General features: G+C 42.0%; 1 protein-coding gene across 6 annotated transcripts in view; it reads left to right on the forward strand.

Moving 5' to 3' along the window:
- epha7 (eph receptor A7) overlaps positions 1-19,659 on the forward strand; it is a 387,886-nt gene that overhangs the window by 330,396 nt on the left and 37,831 nt on the right. For 3 of the 6 annotated variants that reach the window (XM_063033193.1, XM_063033201.1, XM_063033228.1), the window contains 3 exons: positions 8,980-9,105; positions 13,486-13,671; positions 17,908-17,969. In XM_063033193.1, coding sequence (XP_062889263.1) covers positions 8,980-9,105; positions 13,486-13,671; positions 17,908-17,969 — 374 coding nt within the window. The remainder of the gene's footprint in view (positions 1-8,979; positions 9,106-13,485; positions 13,672-17,907; positions 17,970-19,659) is intronic. The other 3 variants (XM_063033210.1, XM_063033218.1, XM_063033236.1) reach the window with 1 other exon arrangement.

The following is a 19,659-nucleotide window of genomic DNA, read 5'->3' on the forward strand; positions in this document are numbered from 1 at the left end:
ATTAGTTTAAAAGGCGATTCAGTAGTTCAGTGGTTCAAATTAATATCAGTGTCAAATACAGTATACAACCTGAAATTCTTACTCTTTACAGACATCCGAGAAGCATAACGAACACCTCAAAAAATGAATGATAGAAACCTGAGAACCCCAAAAGCCCCACTTTCCCCTCCCACCCACAAGCAGCAGCAAACGCATCGACCCTCTCCCTCCTCCCACTTGCACCAGCAGAAGCTTCGACCCCACCAGGCAAACCATAGCAAAGCCCCCAGACAGACCTTGATCCAGAGTCCATCAAAAACTACAGTCCGTAACCCAGCACTTTAGATCTCAGACAGGCCCTCTGTCACCAGCAAGGGAGAGAGAGATTGCCCCTGTGACAACGAGAGCAGGGGACCAGCTGGTCCGATGTTACAATCAAATAAAATGGATTTTACACTAAATTAAACGCTGAAGAAGACAGGGATCTTGTTTAGTTTCTGATAGTTTATGCTGAGTGGCTGAATAATTTCAGTGTTTAAACAACATTTAAAGCCACACCTTTGTGTTTTTTTATTTAAATGGTGATAACTTGCAGAGCTCTGAGATGCAGAGGAATTTGGGTGCCCTAGTTCATTGGACACAGAAGTCTGGCATGCAGTGATTGTGAAAGTTAGCAGAAAGTTCTTACTTATTGCAAAGTAAGATTATGTTTCAGTTACATAGGGCATTGGTGCAACCCCACATGGAGAGGATTAGCTTTAAATTCGCAAACACAAGAACATCTGTAAGTGCTACAAATCCAAACCACACACACGTAAAAAGTTGTTTTTTTCCCATGCTCCCTCCTCCCTTCTTTGGTTCCCCACTCTGAACTTTTACCTATCCTCACCTGCCTATCACCTCCCCCTAGGTCCCCTCCTCCTCCCCTTTCTCCTATAGTCCTCTCTCCTCTCCTATCAGATTCCTTCCTCTCCAGCCCTTTACCATTCCTGTCCACCTGGCTTCACCTGTCACCTTCCAGCTATCCTCCTTCCCTTCCCCCCACTTTTTATTCTGGTGACTTCCCCCTTCCTTTCCAGTCTTGGGGAAGGGTCTCAGCCCAAAATATTGACTGTTTATTCATTTCCGTAGATGTTGCCTGACCTGTTGAGTTGCTCTAGCATTTTGTGTGTGTTGCTTTAAATTCAGCCCGATGTTCCCCAGTAATTCTCTGCCAAATGTTGTAAATGATAACTTTGCTAACCCATAAAACCTCAATCATCAGAAAAACAAGGGAATAAGGCAAAGTGTAAAGAGTATTGTGGATAAAGAAGAAGAAGAAGAATATCTTTATTGTCATTGTTGTGGAGCAATGAAACACAGTTTAGCAGCTCAATGTTTTGCAGCATGACAAAGAATATATACATAAAATAAACTCTAAAACCTCAGGAGTGCAGTCCAAAATTATTAATATATGGATGGAGGGGTAGGACTATTGCACACCTGCCATTCCTGGAAGTGTGATGCATTTAGCTGCCGCCGACTTAGGAGGGGGGCAGGAGAAGGGAAGGGGGTGTTATACATTTCACTGCTTATGGGTAGAAGCTGTTAAGGAGTCTCTTTGTTTTCATCCTTAATGCTCTGAATCTCTTCCCAGAAGGTAGAGGGAAAAACAGGTGATGTCCAGGATGAATGGGATCCTTTGAAATACAAGTAGCCTTCTTTTGAAGTCTGCCAGTATAAGTGTCTCTGAGGGAGGGTAATGTTGTGCCAATAACCCGCTCTGCTACCCTCACTACCCGCTGCAAGTACTTCCTGTTCTGTTCTGTGCAGCTGGCAAACATAAAGATTGCGAAGCAATGGAGGAGGTGTGGAAATAATGTAAACAATTTTATTTCCAGGTCACCAACACTAAAAGCATAATATGATTATTATGAGTTGAGTGAACTTGGTCTTTTCTTCTTGGAGCGACTGAGGATGAGGTGACCTGATAGAGGTGTATAAGATGATGACAGGTATTGATCGTGTGGATAGTCAGAGGCTTTTTCCCAGGGTTGAAATGGTTGCCACAAGAGGACACAGGTTTAAGGTGCTGGGGAGCAGGTACAGAGGAGATGTCAGGGGTAAATTTTTTACTCTAGAGTGGTGAGTGTGTGGAATGGGCTACTGGTGGCAGTGGTGGAGGTGGATACGATAGGGTCTTTTAAGAGACTTTTGGATAGGTACATGGAGCTTAGAAAAATAGAGGACTGTGGGAAAGCCTAGTAATTTCTAAGGGAAGGGCATGTTCAGCACAACTTTGTGGGCCAAAGGGCCTGTATTGTGCTATAGGTTTTCTATGTTTCTATGATTATTATATTATATCTTGGCCCCTTTATCTAAGAAAGGATGTGCTGGCATTGGAGAGGATGCAGAGGAGGTTCACGAAAATAATCCCTAGAACGAAAGGCTTAACACATGAGGAATGTTTGATGGCTCTGGGCCTGAACTTGCTGGAATTTAGAAGAATGATGAGGGATCCAATTTGAAAACCATCAAATATTGAAAGGCCCAGTTAAGTTGGAAGTCAAGAGGGTGTTTCCACTGGTGGGAGAGTTTAAGACTGGGGGCACAGCCTCAGAACAGAGGGGCGTCCCTTTGGAACAGAGTTAAGAGGAAATGTGCCAAAGGGTGTTTCTGCCTGAAATGTCAGCAATACTCTTTTCCATAGATGCTGACTGGCCTGTTGAGTTCCTCCAGCATTCTGTGTCTGTTGCCTGGATTTTGAGTATCTGCTGATTTTCTCTTGTAAGGAGAAATTTCTTTAGCCCAAGGGTAGTGAATCTGTGGAACTAATTCCCACAAATGGCTATGGAGGCCAAGTAATTATGTATATTTAGAAGTGGAGATTAATAGGTCCTTGACTAGTTCACTCATTATGTGCCGTGTCGTATAGCATGGGTGATCATGGTCTTTCTATGACCATGATTGTTCTTGGCAAATTTTTTGAAAGAAGTGGTTTGCCATTGTCTCCTTCTGGGCAGTGCCTTTACAAGACGGGTGACCCCAGCCGTTATCGAAACTCTCCAGAGATTGTCTGCCTGGTGTCAGTGATCACATAACCAGGACTCGTAAGTACACCACCTGCTCCCATGGCTTCACGTGACCCTGACTGGGGAGCCAAGCAGGTGCTACACCTTGCCGAAGGGTGACCTGCAGGCTAGCGGTGGGAACGAGCACCTTACACCTCCACTGGTAGAGATGTATCTCCACCCCACCATCCAAACTTGATTAGTAAGGTTATAGAACATAGAATAGTACAGCACAGTACAGGCCCTTCGGCCCACAATGTTGTGCCGACCCTCAAACCCTGCTTTCCATAGAACCCCCCGCCACCTTAAATTCCTCCATATACCTGTCTAGTAGTCTCTTAAACTTCACTAGTGTATCTGCCTCCACCACTGACTCAGGCAGTGCATTCCATGCACCAACCACTCTGAGTAAAAAACCTTCCTCTAATATCCCCCTTGAACTTCCCACCCCTTACCTTAAAGCCATGTCCTCTTGTATTGAGCAGTGGTGCCCTGGGGAAGAGGCACTGGCTATCCACTCTATCTATTCCTCTTATTATCTTGTACACCTCTATCATGTCTCCTCTCATCCTCCTTCTCTCCAAAGAGTAAAGCCCTAGCTCCCTTAATCTCTGATCATAATGCATACTTTCTAAGCCAGGCAGCATCCTGGTAAATCTCCTCTGTACCCTTTTCAATGCTTCCACATCCTTCCTATAGTGAGGTGACCAGAACTGGACACAGTACTCCAAGTGTGGCCTAACCAGAGTTTTATAAAGTTGCATCATTACATCGTGACTCTTAAACTCTATCCCTCGACTTATGAAAGCTAACACCCCATAAGCTTTCTTAACTACCCTATCCACCTGTGAGGCAACTTTCAGGGATCTGTGGACATGTACCCCGAGATCCCTCTGCTCCTCCACACTACCAAGTATCCTGCCATTTACTTTGTACTCTGCCTTGGAGTTTGTCCTTCCAAAGTGTACCACCTCACACTTCTCCAGGTTGAACTCCATCTGCCACTTCTCAGCCCACTTCTGCATCCTATCAATGTCTCTCTGCAATCTTTGACAATCCTCTACACTATCTACAACACCACCAACCTTTGTGTCGTCTGCAAACTTGCCAGCCCACCCTTCAACCCCCACATCCAGGTCGTTAAAGTTGTCAAAGATTGCGGGGAGAAAGCGGGAAAATGGAATTGAGAGGGATAATAAATCAGCCATGATGGGATGGCAGAGCAGACTCGATGGGCTGAATGGCCTAATTCTTCTATATCTTATGATTGGATTGGGATATTGCAATCTGTCCGTGAATTGAATTGCTAGTATATAGTGCCATTTAACACTTTTAACTGAAGATGAATTTCTGTGAAGATCTCTCTGATGCTCAGATTCTGCAGTCATACAACAGCAGGGCATCTCATTCACATGACTGCGTTCAGCACAGACTGACTTTATTAGCAATTGATTCTTCGATCATGCAATCCTGCGGGAAGAATGGTGGGCAGTGTGACAGCAGGTAGATCCTAATTGTACTCAAAGACCCAATTTGTCATGAACATTGCCACCTACGTTTTGTTAAAACATCCCTATCTAATTCAGCAGCAGCTGTGTGAATAGACAAAGCAATTATAAACATGAGCGGGGAGAATCCCCTTTAGAAGATTGAACGGAGAAACGTACTACACAGGACCAGGGTCTTCGGCCCACAGTGTTGTGCTGAACCAATTAAATTAGTGATCAAGTGGCCAACTAGCCGGCCGGTGGTGTAGTGGCATCAGCACTGGACTTGAAGGCGAAAGGTCCCAAGTTCGCAACTGGCCAGCTCCTTCACGCACTTTCCATCCGTCCTGGGTTGAGCAACAAGCTAGCAACTCAGCCTCATAAAACAGTCGAAGGCCACAGAAATGGCAAAAAAGGCACCTGATAAGCGACAGGGCATGTAAAGGAGCATCAAATGGCCAACTAAACTAATCTCGTCTGCCTAAACTAATCTCTTCTGCCTCTTCTTCCACACATTCATGTGCCTGTCTTCATATCTCTTAGAAGTCCCGAATGTATCTGTCTCTACCACCACCCCAGGGAGCACATTCCAGGCATCTCTGTGTAAAAAAACTTGCCCCTCACATCACCTTTGAAATTACCCCCTCTCACCTTAAATGCATGCCCTCTGATATTAGACATTCGACCCTGGGAAAAAGGTACCGTCTGTCTACTCTGTCTGTGCTTCTCATAATCTTAAAAACCTCGATCAGATCTCCCCTCAAACTCCACCACTTCGGAGAAAGCAACTCAAGCCCATAATGTTGTGCCAAATCAATTAAAAGGCCAGCTAATCTCTTCTGCCTACACAACGTCCATATCCTTCCATTTTCTTCACATTCATGCGCCTCTCTAAACATCTCTTAAAAGTCCCTAATTTATTAGGCATTTGATCCGTAAAAGTCAATGAATTACAGCTCAGTCCACAGCTATGTCACCCTAAGCATAAACAGTTTCCAGATGGATTTCTACATTCCATCTACTCCCTGTGTGTGTCCTTGTGTGGTAAAGGCATGGATGTTTTCCTTATGGAGGCAATGGGAGGCGTCCTCAGTAACTCATCCTTCATCTTTCAGCATTCTGCACAAGGTCACAGGATTTTCATGCTGCGTGGTCCCTTCTCCCATCTGCCCTTTGTTGTAATTTTAAAATTCCTTCCAAACCCCTCAACGAGCCTGAACTATAAAGCACTGAGGGAAAGGAAACTGAAAATAATGTCATCAACACAAGAGATTCTGCAGATGCCAGAAATCCAGAGCAACCCACACAAAGTGCTGGAGGAACTGAGCAGGTCAGGCAGCATCTATGCAGAGGAATAAACAATCAAAGTTTTAGGTTGAGACCCTTCATTAACACTGAGCAAATTTGTGATACTACTCCTACCCCTGTTGCAATAACTTCACGCCCTGACTAATCATGAATCTATCACCCTCTGCCTTAAATATACCCAGTGACTTGGCCTCCACAGCCACCTGTGGCAACGAAATCCATAGATTCATCAGCCTCTGGCTAAAACGCTCAGAATATTTTCACCTTGTGCAAGGATTGGCAAGACAGCCATGCCAATTTTCCTTCATTTGAAAGGTCCTTGGTTCCACCATTCATAGGGAAATATTATGACCAGGAAGTCCTGTCAGTTTTGCCCTAACTCAACTAAGGAATGCTGAGCAGAGTAACACACACACAAAATGCTGGAGGAAATCAGCAGGTCAGGCAGCATCTGTGGAGAAGAATAAACAGTCGACATTTCGGGCCAAGACACTTTATGAACACTGAGCAGAGATTAAATTTTGGACATTTCTGGTAGGCCATACTTCACTGCTGGCAGAAAAGAGACTGAATCCTAATTGTCCATTATGCACAGACACTGATTTTGATTGCTACATGTAGCGCAAAGTTTGACTTAAATATGTTTTATTTAGGGGCATTTGAAGACTCTTCAAGACCTACATAAAATAGCAACTCCAGGTAGCAGTAAGTTATTTATAGCACTTCGGGAAAATTGACCAGGGAATGATTGTCTTCAGTGTGAGCTTTGACAAAAAGCTGATACAAATTAAATCCAAAAACTGGCAAAGCAACTGATACAGAAGTGGTTGAAAGATTGTTGAAGATGTGCATGCTGGAGAGTTGAAATAAGAAGATGCTAGATGCTTGTTATTGAGATTCAGCTGCAGAGTCACAAAGAAGAAACAAATTCCCCTGTAAACAGAGGAATGAGAGTTCTGCAGAGAGACACGTTAATGGCCATTGCAGAGAAGAAATTCAACTGACGATTTGCAATGGCCATTTTTAGTTCCCATGAAAGATCTCTAAAAATGTTATCCAGCTGTGTTCAAAGTTCAAAGTAAATTTATTATCATAGTACATACACGTCTCCTGAAGATTCATTTTCTTGTGGGCATCCAGAGTAGAACAGAGAAATGTAATAGAATCATTGAAAAACTACACACAAAGACTGACAAACAACCAATGTGCAAAATGAGACAAATTACACAAATTCAAAATAGTAATAATAACAACAGTAATAATAAATAAATATATATATAATACTGAGAACATGAGTCGTAGAGTCCTTGAAAGTGAGTCTGTAGGTTGTAGAATCAGTTCAGTGTTGAGGTGAGTGAAGTTATCCACACTGGTTCAGGAACCTGATGGTTGAATGATAACAACTGTTGGTGTGGGACCTAAGGTTCCTGTGCCTCGTTCCCAGTGGCATTAGTGAAAAAAGAGTGTGGCCTGGATGGTGGGGTCCTTCATGATGGATGCTACTTGCCTTGTAGGTGTGCTCAGTGGTAGGAAGGTGCTCCTGTGATGATATATGGGGTTCTGGGTGGACTTGATATGCATTTACACTATTTTCTGTGCAGACAGATGAGAGTATCTGGAATGGACTGATGGACTCTATTCCAGATATATTAACCACGCACCAGAGAAAGCAGGATCCCCCAGTGGCCACACATTTTAATTCCACGTCCCATTCCCAGTCTGATATATCTATCCACAGCCTCCTCTACTGTAAAGATGAAGCCACACTCAGGTTGGAGGAACAACACCTTATATTCCGTCTGGGTAGCCTCCAACCTGATGGCATGAACATTGACTTCTCAAACTTCCGCTAATGCCCCACCTCCCCCTCGTACCCCATCCGTTATTTATTTATATACACACATTCTTCTTTTCTCTCTCCTTTTTCTCCCTCTGTCCCTCTCACTAAACCCCTTGCCCATCCTCTGGGTTCCCCCCTGGCAACTTTCCTTTCTCCCTGGGCCTCCTGTCCCATGATCTTCTTAAATCCCTTTTGGCAATCAACTGTCCAGCTCTTGGCTCCATCCCTCCCCCTCCTGTCTTCTCCTATAATTTCAGATCTACTCCTCCCCCCCCCACTTGCAAATCTCTTACTAGCTCTTCTTTCAGTTAGTCCTAACGAAGGGTCTGGGCCTGAAACGTTGACTGTACCTCTTCCTATAGATGCTGTCTGGCCTGCTGTGTTCACCAGCAACTTTTATGTGTGTTGCTTGATATTAACCACGCTGTAGGTGGCTAATGGGCTTTCCCAAGACTCAACTATGAGTTTACAAGGTTTTCTCTCAGTTGTTTATCTTAGCCGCATTTCTGATTATTTCAAAATTGAAATATTTCTACAAAATACAGCTGGGTAGCAGTCAATACTTATATCTGTAAATGACACAAGACCACAGGGTGCCGAGGACATTTACCAGGATGCTGCCTGGATTGGAGAGCATGTCTTATGAGGAGAGGTTGATCGAGCTCGGGCTTTTCTCTTTGGAGTGAAGGAGAATGAGAGGTGTACAAGACAATGAGAGGGCGTAGATAGAGTTTTACCCAGTGCAAAAAAAAATAGCTAATGCAAGGGGGCATAATTTTAAACTGAATGATGGAAAGTGTGGTAGGGTTTTTGGAGGTAGGGTTTTTACACAGAGTAGTGGGTGTGTGGAGCATGCTGCCAGGGATGGTGGTACCATGAGGTATTGGAGCTGAATTAGGCCATTCGGCCCATCGGATCTGCTCCACCATTTCAACATGGCTGATCCACTTCCCTCTCAATCCCATTCTCCCCATAACCTTTCACACCCTGACTAATCAGGAAACTAAGAAATTAAGATATTATTGGTTAGGCAGATAGGTGATAGAAAAATGGAGGGCTATGTGAGAGGTTAGGTTAGGCATTAGGTTGATCAGCACAACATTGTGGGCCTAAGGGCCTGTACTGTGCTGTGCTGTTGTATGTTTTCTCATCAGACAAATTGATTTTAGCACTTAAAAGGATCATTTTCCAGCCCTTCCTTGAGACAGAATGGGCTGAATTGGTGCAGATCCTGAGAGAAGTACAGCTTTGTTCCATCGCATGGTAGCAGCACGTTGAAATTTGTCACAATCAATCTTCCCTCACTTTACTACAGTTAAATTACCAGGTTCAAGAACGTACATCGATCCAGAAACATACGAGGACCCGAACCGGGCTGTCCATCAGTTTGCCAAGGAATTAGATGCTTCCTGCATTAAGATTGAAAGAGTGATCGGAGCAGGTGAGTGGTTAACTGATGAGCCATTGAATCGTCCATTTAAGTAATTTAAGTAAGTCCTGAATCTTAAGTGACAGTGCAGAGAGTGAAAGTTTTGTGGTAGTTTCTCATTTATTGTCATTCTGAGCTACGATTTGGCACGGATCAAAACACAGCCTTTCCAAGTCTGTACATTATAACTTTGAATGTAGAATACCTAATTTTTTTTTAGAAGCAGACAAAGTAGGGTGAACTCAACTGCCTTTGTCTTCTTATAAATCTTTAACTTCATCTACTTATCAGATGCCTTGATCTACTCAGCTCTGAAAACAGACCAAATTCATTACTTTCTGGACCCAGTTAAGCACTGCTATTAGACTGAGGCCTGCTGCTGGTAACAAACTCCAAAAATAGCCAATAAACTGACTATCATAAATTCCACTAGACTTTTATTTCTACTTTTTTTTTGTCTCATTTCTAATTGAAATGGAGGTGTGGCAGTAATTCATATTGATCAGAATTTACAAAAAGAAAAATTAAATTTCATTGTGATCTTGATTTGCAGAGTTATGTAAACTCCAGAATTCAAGATAAATTTATTATCAAAGTGCGTGTATGTCACCATATATGTACCACACTGATATTCATCTTGTGGTCATTTACGAAGAAACACAATAGAATCAATGAAAGAAACTGCGCACAATAAAGACAAGAGTCTGCAAAAGAAAACAAGTCACACAAATACAAAAAGAAGATAACAAAATAATAATAATAATAAATTAAAAAGCAATACATTTCAAGAGCAGAGGCTGTAGAGTCCTTGGAACTGAGCCCATAGGTTGTGAGAACAGTTCAGCGTTGGTGTGAGTCAAGTTGAGTGAAGTTAGCCACTCCGGTTCAAGAGCCTGTTGCTTGAGGTGTGACAACTGTTTCTGAACCTGGTGGTGTGAGTCCTGAGGCTCCTGTACTTTCTTCCTGACGGCGGGGGTGGCAGCGAGAAGAGAGCAGGACTTGGATTGTGGAGATTCTTGATGATGAATACTGACTTTTTGCGACAGCGCCCCATGTAGATGTGCTCAGTGCTGGTGAGGGCTTTACTCGTATTGAGGTGAGTGAAGATGCCCCCTCTGGTTCAGGAGCTTGAGAGGTAATAACTGTTCCTGAACCTATAATAAAGAAGAGATTATAAATCTCCAAAACGTAAAGCCTTGTTACCACCGGAGTAGAATTTAATTCATATGCTTTGCCTTTTTCATGGAGTTACCATTTCACTTAAAACACCCAAGGCAACTTCCCTATAAAGTGACAGAGATTACTACATAATTAACAGGTGATATGTTTTGTGACCTAATAATGCTATGGAAAGTAGCAAGTCCAGAGGTGGTTCACAACAATGATCCCAGGAATAAAAGGGTTAATGTCTGAGGAGGATTTGATGACTCTGGACCTGTACTCATTGAAGTTTTGAAGAATGAGTGGGGATCTCAGTGAAACCTATTAAATATTGAAAGGCCTGGGTAGAGTGGACATGGAAAGGAGGTTTTTGCTGTAGTGGGGGCATCTAAGACTAGAAAGCCCTGCCTCATAACACAAGGAGCAGAGATGAAGAGGAATTTCTTCAGCCAGAGGCTGGTGAATCTGGAATTCATTGCCACAGATGGCTGTAGAGGCTAACTCATTAGAAATATAGAAACATAGAAAACCTACAGCACAATACAGGCCCTTCGGCCCACAAAGTTATGCCAAATATGTCCCTGCCTTAGAAATTACTAGGGCTACCCATAGCCCTCTGTTTTTCTAAGCTCCATGTACCTATCCAGGAGTGTCTTAAAAGACCCGATTGTATCCGCCTCCACCACCGTTGCTGGCAGCCCATTCCACGCACTTTGGTATATTTAAAGCGGTCGATAGGTTCTTGATTATTAAGGGTGTCAAATGTCATAGGGAGAGGACAAGTGGGGTTGAGAGCGATAAGAAATCCACCATGGTCGAATCATGGAGCAGACTCAATGGGCCAAATGGCCTAATTCTGCCCCCTCTGTCTAATGGTCCAGGTATAGACACATGATACTGTTTCCACGGAAGTAATCACTGTAACCAGAGGAAATTGTAATGGTCCTGAATCATTGGGTGGAAGTTTCATCCAGCAACTACCGCATTCTTACCTGTGAAACGAGTGAGCAGCTACTGACCACACACGGCCGTCTCACCTCACATTCAGCTAAAACAAATCTGCTGTATTTTCCCGCTGGGTCTATAAATGATGCTGTTTTCAAAAATTAAGTGGCCTGACCAGAGACTCTTAAAGAGACCAAAAGGAGGCTGGTAAAGACTAAAAAATTATAAACACGAGAAGGTCTGCAGGTACCAGGAATGCAAAGCAACACACACAAAATGCTGGAGGAACTCAGCAGGTCAAGCAGCATCTATGAAAATGAGATCAATAGTTGATGTTTCAGGCCGAGAACCTTCATCAGGACTGGAGAGGAAGGGGAAAGATACCAGAATAAAAAGGTGGGGGGAGGAAAAGGGGATCGGTGAAACCAGGGGGGTGGGAATGGTCAAGGGCTGGAGAGGGAGAAATATGGGAGGAGAGGAGAGTGAGCCATTGCAGAAAGGGAAGGAGGAGGGGCATCAGTCAGTGATAAGCAAGTGTGAAGAGGTAAAAGACCAGAGTGGGAAATACAAAAAGAAGGGAGGGCTGGGCTGGGGGTGGGGGGGGGAGCTTTTTATTACTGGAAGGAGGAATCAATATTCATGCCATCAGTCTGGAAGCTGCCCAGATGGAACATAAGGTGTTGTTGTTCCTCCATACTGAAAGTGGCCTCATCATGGCCCTAGAGAAGGTCATGGACTGACACATGGGAATGGGAATTAAGATGTTTGGCCACCAGGAATGTTCTGCTTTTGGCGGATGGAACGGAAGTGCTTGACAATGCTGTCCCCGAAGTTGTATGACTTTGCAGGGATTACAATGATAGAAGCCCGTAAAATTCTAACACCAAACTGCACACACGGACAAGGCCATTGCCAATTCCTCCTTTTTCTAAGGGTTATGTGTAAGGAGAGATCTCTCACCCTCCATAACTGAAAGGTTGGAGCGTTCCGCCCGCTTAGAGATTGCCGCTTACCAGAAGGATTTAAAAGAAGAATGACTCTCCAAACAATTGTGCCTCTCTGGGGCTGAGTAGGAATTGAAAACTTGCTCCCATTCTTCTCTGCAATGAGGCCTTGTTCACAAATCGTAAATGATATACCACAAACAGAAATAGTTCACCATTTATAAACTGGGTCAATTTTATAGGTTGGGGTTACAGTTTATTTTTGTTTTCAAAATGTCACTACTCGTATATCACTGTTATAACTCTTAACACGAGCTTTCCATCAGAATGGAAAAATGGAAACAAAGTGAAGGCTCAAGTTTCCTAATAAATGATACTGTGTTGTCATTTAACAGTGAGACCGCTCTGCCTTGTTAAAACAAGGCTTTGAGCTGGGCAAGCCTTTCACATTGTATAAGAATCAGCTTATGCCTGCATATGGGTAGTTAAATAACTCAAGTGCTTTTTGAGTATACCCTAGTGTTGCCAAATTTAATACAACTGAAAATTGTTCTGGTTAACACTCATTGGGGCCGGTACATTTTGGCTCAATTAAGAGGCTGTCCGATTTAGCCAACTTTCATGGCAATAGTGAAAAACATACAATAAAAAGACAAGTTACCATTTAAATGAGTAAAAAATAATGTTTTTAAATGAAATACAGAGCAAAATAGAACATTACTACAGTACTATAAAATCATGTATTAGTTCCTAATAGTTATTGGCGAAGGATGTATGCTACCCACGTTGTTTTGACTGTCAAAAGTCAAAATAAAAAACAACTTGATCCAAAGTCACTGCTTTTTAACTTTCAGCCCAAATGATAACAGAACAGAAGCATACACAACTGACGCTATTTAAAAACTGTTTGGTCACAGCACAGTTCGGCAGCGGTGCTGTCCTGATTGAACAGCATAGTGTCCCAAACAAATGAAGGGAACCCTGCCTATTTTCTCGATTAGTTTTTGTTCTTTAATGGTTGTCCCAAATAAGCAGCTGCCCTGGTTAACCGATGACCCAATTAGCCAGTGTATTGGCAAAAATTCATATTAGGTATAAATTCATTTTAGGTATAAGAAAGAGGAAAATCTTTTCCAACATTGCTCTGTATGTATTGTAAATATCAGTTTGATTTTGTTCACATTTGGTTAAGGCAAAGTTCTCTGGCATGGTGACAACATGAAATTATTGAACAGACAAAATTTCAAACTTAAATTCTGAATAAATTAAAAGCAATATTAAGATGATCTGCAAGTAGTCAGCAGTACCACTCTAACTGAAAGCACCTGTCCTTGTTTCTCAGGAGAGTTTGGAGAAGTCTGCAGCGGTCGCCTGAAACTACCTGGGAAAAGGGACGTGCCAGTCGCTATTAAAACACTGAAAGTAGGCTTCACCGAGAAACAAAGAAGAGACTTCCTCTGTGAAGCAAGCATCATGGGACAGTTTGATCACCCCAATGTCGTCCACTTGGAAGGAGTTGTTACCAGGGGTAAGAGTTCAAACTTGTTATCACAGTATGTACCATATATGTGAGTACAAACACAAGAGATTCTGCAGGTGCTGGAAGTCAAGAACAACACACACAAAATACTGGAGGAACTCTGCAGGTCGGGCAGCATCTATGGAGAGGAACAAAACAGTTGACCTTTCAGACTGAGACCATTCATTAGGGCCATATACTACCTAGAGATTCATTTTCCTACAGGCATTTACTGGGAAAAGAAATACAATAGAACTTATGAAAAACTATATATAAATCAAGACAGACAAGGAACCACTGTGCAAAAGAAGGCAAACTGCAAATAAAAAATAATACTGAGAACATGAGTTGTAGAGAATCCTTGTAAGAGAGTCTATAGGTTGTGGAATCAGTTCACAGTAGTGGTGATTTAAAGTGATTTGCTCATCAGATCTGTCAAAGTTCAATTCAGTTAGTTCCACTCTTTTGCTCTCCCTCCAGACCTTTGCAACATTAAAAATGTTCCAATTCCTTCAGAAAGCAAGTAATGATTCTGTACACAGCAACTAAGCAAGTAATGCAATTCAAATCCTATTACTGTATTTTTTTTTACACATCAATGGTGCTTTTTCACCTTCTAAACAAGTCCTTTTATCGACTGTTCAGCTATTGGAAAGGATTTTTCTTTATTTATTCAATACGAATCCTTCACAATTTAAACAAATTCTGCGAAGTTCTACCACTGTTCAAATGAGCACCTTTTCGGCATCTCCATTTTGCCCATTTGATTGTAATCCCTCATCCAATGAACCAACTTAATGAGTTTGTAGAGCTCCTCACATTTTCTACTTTTGCTTCAAGGTCAGATATGATTGCATTTATTAATTTAATTTTATTTATTTTGAGATACAGCGCAGAACAGGCCCTTCCAGTTCAAACTCCAGTACCGGAGCTGTAATAGTCCCACATTAACAGCTACTCTGAATCGGGAGCGTTTTCTTTTCTTCCGTTTCAGATGAGAAGCTTATGCTTTTCCGAGCTCTCTGTTTTGCTCTTATCATCAGACTTCTTGTATCTTTGTATGTGTGTGTGGGTGTGTGTGTGTGTGTGTTTTTGCCAAGTTTAGTGGAATTTTTTGCGTTTTAAGTTTGCGTTTATTTTGGAATTAAGCCGAGCGTATTTAACAACACTGCCCCCAGCATCTCTGGATCCATGGTTTTGCGTTGGTGTAAGTGATCCAAATGCCCTCCACTACCACAGCATTTCAAACACTCAGCTGGATATTCAGAGTAAGATTTCAAATCTAGAAGCTTAGCTTCCTGTCAAAAAAAGTGGAATTCTAAATAATTGGCAACCAAGAACTGGCCACTGATAATATCTTTCCAGTCTGATGAAATCCTGTTTATTCCATAAGACTATAAGACGTAGGAGCAGAATTAGGCTATTCAGACCATCGAGTCTGCTCTGCTATTCCATCATGGCTGATTTATTATCCCTCTCATACCTTCCCCTTGTAATTTTTTCTCCAATTCTCTGTTTTCTTTGCAATAATCAATCTTAAATTCATGCTAACACGAGGAATTCTGCAGATGCTGGAAATTCAAGCAACACACATCAAAGTTGCTGGTGAAAGCAGCAGGCCAGGCAGCATCTCTAGGAAGAGGTACAGTCGATATTACAGGCCGAGACCCTTCGTCAGGACTCTTTTACTAGTTCTTCCTTCAGTTAGTCCTGACGAAGGGTCTCGGCCTGAAACGTCGACTGTACCTCTTCCTAGAGATGCTGCCTGGCCTGCTGCGTTCACCAGCAACTTTGATGTGTGTTGCTTAAATTCATGCTAACAAACTTTCTACTGTATCACACGTTATTGTTCACAAGACAGTTATGTGCACATTGCCTTCTGAAAATCTCTACGGACTCTGCTCATTTACATCCTTCAGGTACCCCTTCAAGGATATATTTATAACTCCTATGCTCATTACAGGACAGACATGGAATGTCTTGCACAGGATGTGGCCTGGATTAAAGTGCATTGCCTTATGAGGATAGGTAGAGTAAGCAAGGGCTTTTCCCTTTGGAGTGAAGGAGAATGAGAGATAAGAACTTCAAGGAGCGAAGCCTCGAAAAGGTGGTAACCATCGTTTTTCTCTTTTTGCACGACTTATTGAATTTAACTTTTTCAATATATATATGAAAAGCCAGAGACTTTTTCCCAGGGCGAAAATGGCTAATAGTAGGGAGCATAATCTTAAAAGAGATTGGAGGAAAGTTTAGGCGGATGTCAAAGGTTAGTTTTTTTTTTCCACATAATGGTGGGTACACTACTCTTGCACTTTCTCTGTAACTGTTGCATTTTACGCTGCATTGTTACTGTTTTACCTTGTCCCACCTCAATGCACGGTGTAATGATTTGGTCTGATTTGGGTGCAAGACAAGCTTTTCACTGTATCTCCGGACGTGGAACAAAAATGAACCAATTCCAAAAATGATAAATAAATAGTGTCAAATATGAATAGTGAGGTGTTGTTCATGGGTTTGTGGACCGCTCAGAAATCTGATGGTAGAGGGGAAGAAGCTGTTTCTGTAGTCTGGGTCAGCAGGCTCCTGTACCTCCGCGAGTGTTCTGTTTCTGTTTTAGATATCCAATGTCTGAAGCTGCTTTAATTTTCACTTTTAAGGTCTGGCTTCTGCCTCTACAATCCCCTGGCTAAGCAAGGTGCAGGACATGATTGTTTTACATCAGTCCAATCCAGTCCAGTAGCGTGCCTGGAATGCTCTCCCAGGCCTGGTGGTAGAGGTTGATAAAATAGAAACCTTTAAAAGCATTTTATATAGGCATATGGCTATTCAAAAAATGTAAGGTTATGTTCTGTGTAGGAGTAAAGGGTTAGATTAACCATGTCGTAGGTTTTTATGGGTCTGGGCAACATCGTGGAATAAATGGCCGGTACTGTTCTGAAGAAAGGTCTCAAACCAAAACATTAACTGTTTATTTCATAAATGCTGCCTGGCCTGCTGAGTTCCTCTAGCATTTTGTGTGTGTTGCTTTGGATTTCCAGCACCTGCAGAATCTCCTGTGTTTATGATTCGACTGTTCTACATTATTTTATTTTAGTCCTCTATATGTTCTTTGTTACACTCAGTGGCCACCTTATTAGGTACACCTGTACACCTCGTTAATGCAAATATCTAATCGGCCAATCATGTGGTTGCAACTCAATGCATAAAAGCACGCAGACATGCTTTTGTTACTTTCACTGTGGAATGATTGTTGGTGCCAGACAGGGTGGTTTGAGTATCTCAGAAACTGCTGACCTGCTGGGATTAGGGTTTACAGAGAATGGTGTGAAGAACAAAATAACATACAGTGAGCAGCAGTTCTGTGGGTGAAAACGTCTTGTTAATGAGAGAGGTCAGAGGAGAATGGCCAGACTGGTTCAAGCTGACAAGAAGGCAACGATAACTTAAACAACCAGATTTACCACAGTGGTGTGCAGAAGAGCATCTCTGAACGCACAACGCATTGAACCTTGAAGTGGACGGGCTACAACAGCAGGAGACCGCACAAACATACACACAGTCTGTCGCCAGTTTATTAGGTACTGGATGCACTTAATAAAATGGCCACTGTGTGTGTTCTGTGCTGTTCTGTGTATGTTCCATATTCTCAGTGCATAAGACTCAGATAGCATAACAGTTAGCCTGATGCTACGAGAGCTCAGAGTGTTGCGCAGTTCATCGTTCTGTATGTCCTCCCCCGTGGAATGCATGTGTTTTCCGTGTTCCAGTTCCCTCCCACAGTCCAAAGACGTACACGGTAGGTTAATTGGTCATTATAAATTGTCCCGTGATTAGGCTAGGGTTAATTGAGGTTGTCGGGGGTTGCTGGGGCTGCACGCTCAAAGGACCTAATCCATGCTGTATCAGTAACTAAATAAATACGATCCCGTAAGACTGATGTTTAAAATAAGCTTCCTTCCTTCTTACGGGAAGAGAAGGGAAGGATTGTGGATTATTTCATTTTGTATAGCAGAAACATTGGTTCTACAATATCGGTCATTTCAGAAATCCTCACCACTCTCTCTGTGATTGCGTCAACACACTGCTCCAGCCTTTAAGTGCTGGTTAAATGAGCATCCTGGAATTACAGGCAGTTCCAAGCAGCAGCAGTGAGGCGTGCCTAGCACTCGAGGCGGTATCAAATTAAACCTTATGAATCCCCCAGAGGAACTGGTCATTTACAGTAAGCTCGCTTTATTTCTGCAGGTAAACCAATTATGATCGTAATCGAATACATGGAGAACGGAGCATTGGATGCATTTCTCCGGGTAAGTCACAAAACAAACAGATTTTTACACATTGCTGAAACAAAAGCAATGATTTTGCATCATCTTCAAGAATATAACAGCTTTTTGTTTAATCAAACTCGACCAGAATTTTGTTTGTACCCATTTATATAGAAAATAACAGCTAAATTGGTACAAAAGCTTCAACTGGTTGTATTAAAATTTAAATTTAAATGCTGATCTTGTTAAAATATTTACTAGCATTTCCATTGTAATAGAACAGAATATATCAAGGTAGAAATTCACTCACACAGTCTCAACATCAAAGCAAATTTAATATGAAAATAGGAAGATGTCATGATATACAACCCTGAGCATTTTCTTGTGGGCATACTCAGCAAATCCATATTAGAATGCCAGTGCCTTTGAGTGGAAAATCCTACAAAAAGTAGTGGATTCAGCTCAGTCCATCGCGGGTAAAGCCCTCCCCACCATTGAGCACGTCTACACGAAACACTGTCGCAGGAAAGCAGCATGATATCAAAAATACCACCACCCCAGACTGCTGCCATCAGGAAGAAGGTACAGGAGCCTCAGGACTCACCACTAGGTTCAGGAAAAGTTACTACCCTGCAACCATCAGGCTCTTGAAGCAAAAGGGATAACTTCACTCAATTTCACTTGGCCCATCATTGAAACGTTCCCACATCCAATGGACTCACTTTCAAGGACATTTCATCTCAAGGTCTCAATATTTATTGCTTATTTATTTATTGTTCCTTCCTTTTGTATTTGTATGTTTTGTTGTCTTCTGCACTCTGGTTGAACACCCTAGTTGGACAGTCTTTCATTGATTCTGTTATGGTTATTATTCTATAGATTTGCTGAGTATGCCCACCAGAAAATGAATCTCAGGGCTGTAAATGGTGACATATTTATACTTTGATAATAGAATTTACTTTGAACTCTGGATATAGTAATCTTCTTTTATCAACTCAGGCAGCATCTATGTAAAGTAATGAACAGTTGACAGTCCGGTATACAGTAACCTTCTTTTATCAAGGAAGAAGCAAATTTCTTTCTTTTTTAGCCTCTGTGGTTTAAAGTGAGGGCAACAAGTCCTAATAACAACTTTGCTTGCCAGAATAAATGGTGCAATTTGGTTTTGTCCAATAAAATTCACAGATTCAAAGTTCAAAGTAAAGTTATTATCGAAGTTTTTATACGCCACCATATACTTTTCTTGTGGGCATTCACGAAGAACAAAGAAACACAATAGAATCTTGAAAAACTGCACACAAAGGCTGACAAGCAAACATGTTAAGGAAGACAAAGTTTGCAAATATATTAAAAATAATTGGAATTAAATACTGTAAACAAATAATTAGAATCAGAATCAGGTTTATTATCACCGGCATGTGACGTGAAATTTGTTAACTTAGCAGCAGCAGTTCAATGTGATACACAATCTAGCAGAGAGAAAAAACTCTAATAATAATAAATAAACAAGCAATTCAATTACACATATTAAATAGATTAAAAATCCTGCAAAAAATGAGAACTACTATATATAAAAAAGTGAGGTAGCGTCTAAGGGTTCAATGTCCATTTAGGGATCGGATGGCAGAGGGGAAGAAGCTGTTCCTGAATCGCTGAGTGTGTGGTTTCAAGCTTCTGTACCTCCTACCTAATGGTAACAGTGAGAAAAGGGCATGCCCTGTGTGCTGGAGGT

Source organism: Mobula hypostoma, chromosome 2 (assembly GCF_963921235.1).
Source record: "Mobula hypostoma chromosome 2, sMobHyp1.1, whole genome shotgun sequence".
Lineage (NCBI taxonomy): Eukaryota > Metazoa > Chordata > Chondrichthyes > Myliobatiformes > Myliobatidae > Mobula > Mobula hypostoma.